This window comes from Cyprinodon variegatus, unplaced genomic scaffold, assembly GCF_000732505.1.
Source record: "Cyprinodon variegatus isolate N-32 unplaced genomic scaffold, C_variegatus-1.0 Scaffold1422, whole genome shotgun sequence".
Classification (NCBI taxonomy): domain Eukaryota; kingdom Metazoa; phylum Chordata; class Actinopteri; order Cyprinodontiformes; family Cyprinodontidae; genus Cyprinodon; species Cyprinodon variegatus.
Genome location: NW_015151875.1, coordinates 5,378 through 10,959, shown reverse-complemented (window position 1 = coordinate 10,959; position 5,582 = coordinate 5,378). Strand labels below are relative to the sequence as shown.

The window sequence follows — 5,582 nt, the reverse complement described above, 5'->3', positions numbered from 1 at the left end:
GTGCAAGCATTGTGCAACACGTTTTGTTTATGCTAACAGCAACATCACCAACATGTTAGGCTAACCCCGAAATCCCACATACTCTGTCAGCACTTTTATCCACAACTTTCACCAGACCGTCTGCGCAAAGCAAAGCCTACAGGCTCCGCTGTTGCTCCCGTACGCTCTGCTCTGAGTTCCTTGGAGATCATGGAGGGCATGCGCGAGATGATTAAATTCAAAGCAGCAAAACATGCGGAAATGATCCAGGGTTTCCGCGGATCATTAAAAATAATTATAATTCATTAATTTTTTTTTTTCCATAAATTTAATTAATTTTGATGTTTTCATTAATTTTTATATTTTTTATTTATTTTTTTATTTTTCGGTGTAACAATAAACATATACCGAACCGAACCGAAAACCGTGACCATGAAACCGTGAACCGAACCGAACCGTGGATTTTGTGAACTGTTCCACCCCTAATAAACACACATATTGGTTCCCATATTTTGTTCACACTTTGACTGTTTTAACCCCGACTATTTAAAAGCACCATTTTTATATGTTTTCTTTGTACAGTGTCTGGGAACATGGCTGCACATATTATTTGCTAACTGCATTACCTAGAAATATCATGGCTAGAATAAAAAGAATTGCCAAGAAAATACAAAATGTTCCCCAATCATTTTCATTGGTTGTTCTTGAGTGAGGTTGAGGTACGTAGTTGTTCCTATTAGTGCTGTTGAACGAACGACTACTAATTAATGCCTGAGGAACAACTCTGTTATGTTGTCCTTGTAGAACAGCAGATGCATAACGGAAGTTGTTTCTTGGGGATGATGTGATGCCTTGTTGGATTTCCGAAATTGACCGTCCTCTGAATTGTCGTAACAGGTTGGTGGTGATCTCAAATGTGTAGGCTGGGTTATAGCTGGTGCCATTTTNTAGTGGAGTAGAAGGTTTGATGAGTTGTTCTTGAATGAGGCGGAGGTATGTAGTTGTTCTCATTAGTGGAGTAGAAGGTTTGATGAGTTGTTCTTAAATGAGGCGGAGGTACGTAGTTGTTCTCATTAGCGCTGTAGAACGTTCGATCAGTTGTTCTTGACTGAAGTGAATTAGTGAAGGATTGATCTTTTAGAATAGTAGATGCATTCCTAAAGTTGTTTCTCGGGGATAATGTGATGCTTTGTTGGATTTCCGAAATTGACCGTCCTCTGAATTGTCGTAAAAGGTCGGTGGTGATCTCAAATGTGTAGGCTGGGTTATAGCTGGTGCCATTTTGTGCAGAAATGCCATGATGCTGTGTGATGTAGACTTGATCTATATTCCATACCCCGTTCCCTCCAGTGGCACTAAAAATGATCCGACCTCTGTTCCATCCAATGGTTCCAAACATGGCATTAGTTACATAAGAGGGGAGCCCTCCTAATAAGTCTTTATGAACGTTACCAAATGTGTAGTATTTGTACCCCCGAGAAGGTCGCTCCAACATGTTATCGAAATTGCCGTAATGATGAGAACCAAAATCGAAATCTGGGTCAAAGGTGACCTGGATGGTACCACGATTGTCGATGTTAACTGTATTGGCAAACCAGTGTAGTAGCTCTAAGATGTTGGTGGGCTGAGGAACAGATTTTTTAACATCGTTGATGGAGTTGAGAGTTTCTCGTACTGCGTACGCTGAGGTTAGGAGAGTTAGGAGCAGAGCTGCACAGAAACTGGGCATTTTTCTTGGCATCTTCAGTTCCTGTCAAGACAATTCAGATGTGTTATTGGTATTTCTTACTGCGTGTTATTTCTCCATTTGTGGTTCCTATGCATCTTCCAGTAACTGACCTAGAGCAGTTACATGTCAGTTAATTGGTTTCATCGTGAAATACCACACCTTTTTAAGCTATACCGTAGGCACAAGACTTAAAAACAACAAACTGGTTTAGCTTGTTCTGTATGACTGATATAGTCTAAAATACAGGCTTTGAACTTGTGGAATTCCTTTTTTCATCATTTTTTTTATATCTTAATATTTGGATTTATGTAGATATGCTTCAAAGAGAAAGAAAAACTATTTGGATCAGAAAAAAAAACCTGACTGTAAAAAAAGAAAATATGTTTGATGTCATTAACGCTCAATAATTTCAACATGTTTTCTTTCCTGCATCTACAAGTTAGGCCCTGATAAGATACTTAGATTAATATTCAAACTTGTTCTCCAAGTCTAACACAACTTAATGAATGACACCTGTAAAGTAAATCCTAAATATTTCCTTGAACAATTTTCAATGGGATGAAGTGTAATTTGTGAAATTGATTATGAACTTTTGAAAGAAGAAATGTATAGTAGCAGTTAATAAATACAAATATCGAGGTTCCAAACATTTGTATGTAGAATTAGAAACTAAATCTGCCTCTTTAAGTCAGGTGTTAAAATGGCTTACCTGCTTATTAGTCAGATGCTGCCAGGTGGCTGATTTGTGTCAGTCTGTGTACGTGAGACTAAGCTATGGTCTGAAAAGAGCTTTGTTTCCTGGAAAACATGTAAAGGAACAAAACATATTTGGTGATGGTGGGTTGGACCGACTCTAAAGAAAAAAAAAAAATCTTCCTCATCTGTTTGTAGGAAGTTGCTATACCATTGGTCAAGGCTGCCGACATTTGCAAGCTTGATATATTTACATTTAGTTAGTGTGTCAGACTTCAGATAAATGTAGTAATTGTAAAATGTACACTTTGGGAGCATGAATATGTTTTTGTCTTTGTTTTCTGGAATGTTGTTAGTTCAGTTTGTGCTTAACTGTCTTAAAGAATTTTAAACATCCATTTTCAGTAAAAGGTGTGAAGGCTTTGTACAGGTAGTGTAAAATTAAGTTCCTCTTTTACAAGAGCTGGTGGAGAGATTATATGGCCTGTCCCATATATCATCGAAAGTTTTATATACTTTGAGTTATCATGTAGCATGTTATTTTATATGTATTATTTTATGTTGACAGCACACTACACACTGACCATTGACTGCTGCATAGCAGATGTTGAGAAAAGTAAGAAATTGTGGAAAATAATCAACAAACCAAAGACTTATGCAAGTATCATAACAAGGCTGTTACCTATTACTCATTTATTTGTTTTTAGTTGTTTAGCTTGTTTACTTGGTAAATTATCTGACCTAAGAGTTTATCATATGATGCATTTATAAAACTGTACCTATAGAATTATATCTGATGATCGACTTAGGTAATGTCAATGAACTAAATCAAAATGTGAAGATATTTATAGATGGCTATTCTTTTAATTTAGCTGAGCTGAGGAATAGATCCTGCTTGTAGGCATTTTTACAACTACTTTTAGTTATCTCACAGTATGCTTTCTGAAACTCTCGCTTCCTGATGAGAAATGACGCCCCAACAGATTTTGGACAAGAAGGTCTGGTTCTCAGTCTCCACATTAATTCATCCCAAAGGTGATGAAGGCCAGTCAAGTTCATCCATATTAGACTCTGCTATCCATATCTTTATGGACTTTGCTTTTTGCACTGGTCATATTGTAATAATTTTAAGGGAAGGCTCATGAGTTCCTATTAATGATTGATCGGAATAGTTAAATTATTCATCTGACAGCAAACAAATCTGTTTAAAGTTAAAATTTAAATTAAATTTAAAAGGTTTTAGTCAGTTTTATGTTGCCAAAAAAGTTAACCTTTACACTTTAGAATAACAACCAGATACTTTACCAGACTGACATCTCTTGCCTAGATACTGCAATTGCTGGGTATAGAATGTTGCCATGCAGTTCATCATTGCTGTTGGGCAGAAAACTGATTTATAGAATTCAAATAAACTTTCTTAAGAATTAATGCCCTACTTTATACAAAAGTGACTCACAAAACTTGTGAAAATAGCAGATCTAGTTCAAAACATCATATTGGTTAATATAGCAACAGACAAGCTAACAAAATGTACTATTAAGGAATGTTTTAGACATATAAGGTTTCCATACCAAAGCAAATATTTCCTGATCTACTAGGAATTATGCATTAGACACAGATTAATAAAATCTTCATTGCTCCAAAAAAAGAAGAAGCAAAGAACAAAAACATTTTTTTTTTGCTTTGACCATTTTGGCTTTATTTCAAAGAAATTCCAACTTTGTTACCGCTGCTCAGGGGTCAAAGTATATTTAAATTTACAGGGTTTTGAAAGAAAAGATAACCTGCATATTTACCTTGTAATGCCATGGCACTCCAGACCTAAATTGAATCAATATGCTAACTAGAATGCTGACATATTTAAAGGAAACAGAGAAAAGATTTTAATGACAATTCAAGGAAACATTTACATCATATTCAAATAGATAGGAGAACAATCGGAGAGAACTATTTAAATGTCTATGTAGCTTTTCATCTGGCTCTTTATCCAAAAATAAACAGAATCCAATGAAATATTTGCTTTGAATATAATTTAGGGATTCTTTTTGGTAGAAATTAAAAAAGGTTCAGTATCACCCCTTGTGAGCTGAAATGAAATAAAAAAAAAAATGATAGTAAAGGGATTATTTACTCTTGGAAGAGGATTATCAGCCACACAAAGTTTATTAACTGATTACTGCACAATGATTCAGCTTAAAAGTCTGACCGACGATCTGCTACTTTTTTTTTGTACAGTCTCGTCTAAAACTAAAAACTTGACTAAAACTCAAACCCATGACTAGTCATATTTCAGACATCAAAGATTCATCTTTAGCTCATCAAGTTTCGTTATCAAAAAAATAACATTAAGGAAATTATTTCATCATCGTCATTTTTGACGAAAACAACTCTGAATGCTGGTTAAGAATTTTCTGTAATTGAACACCACTGGATTGAGTAATTGATCTTTTTGAGGTTTGAGGTGCATGAACTATATCACAGCTACCATGCTTAAAGTCCATATTGTAAATAGATTACAGCAAAATGTATATTTAAGTACCTTTAAAGCTAGGCAAAATGTTATCCGTTGAAACCCTACCAGATTAAAAGAATTCATGGCTCATAACATTTGCTTAATCAGTTTTCATAAACACACCCTTTATTCTATACTACAGGCATCAGTCATACTCAAGAACAATAACTGGTTTAACTTGTTATTTTACAGTCTAAATGGGGAATCTAAAAGTCATTATAGGATTATAGGATTTTTTAACGTAACAAATGTGGTTTACTCGTCCATTCTAACAAACGGGCGTTTCCAGTAGTCCTTCAGGTGATGCTGGATTTCAGTTGATTGAAGTGGTAATGTGATCCATAACATGGGATAGCTTTTTGCAACAGGTGTATGAACAATGTAATGTAATATGAGCTTGGTCGGCCAATTGTGATTTCTTAGTCTGTAGTCTTCCTTCTTATTTTGTTCACTGTCTTTCACTACAGTTAAACAAATGGTCAGAAAACAAAAACGTCTGTTAGCTGTTATGTGTTTTGTTCTGCAATGTTTTTATAGGGTTCAAACACAGCTGTCTAGCTGCTGGATTTAACTGGATATTGCTTAATGTGGTTCATTGTAATATTTGGAAAAATCGTTATAATTTACACAAGGAAATTATTCGTTTTGTGAAGTACAATTAATCTTTGA

The 5,582-nt window shown here is 35.0% G+C and overlaps 1 protein-coding gene across 3 annotated transcripts in view; it reads right to left on the bottom strand.

The window, feature by feature from the left end:
* The window catches only part of LOC107103326, a 4,986-nt gene extending 2,440 nt beyond the window's left edge, over positions 1-2,546 (bottom strand). The window contains exons 1-2 of one of the 3 annotated variants that reach the window (XM_015402987.1): positions 2,418-2,546; positions 928-1,729 (exon numbers count right to left, since the gene is read on the bottom strand). In XM_015402987.1, coding sequence (XP_015258473.1) covers positions 928-1,720 — 793 coding nt within the window. In that variant the 5' untranslated portion in view covers positions 1,721-1,729; positions 2,418-2,546. The remainder of the gene's footprint in view (positions 1-927; positions 1,730-2,417) is intronic. The other 2 variants (XM_015402988.1, XM_015402990.1) reach the window with 2 other exon arrangements.
* Positions 2,547-5,582: the final 3,036 nt, after the last annotated feature.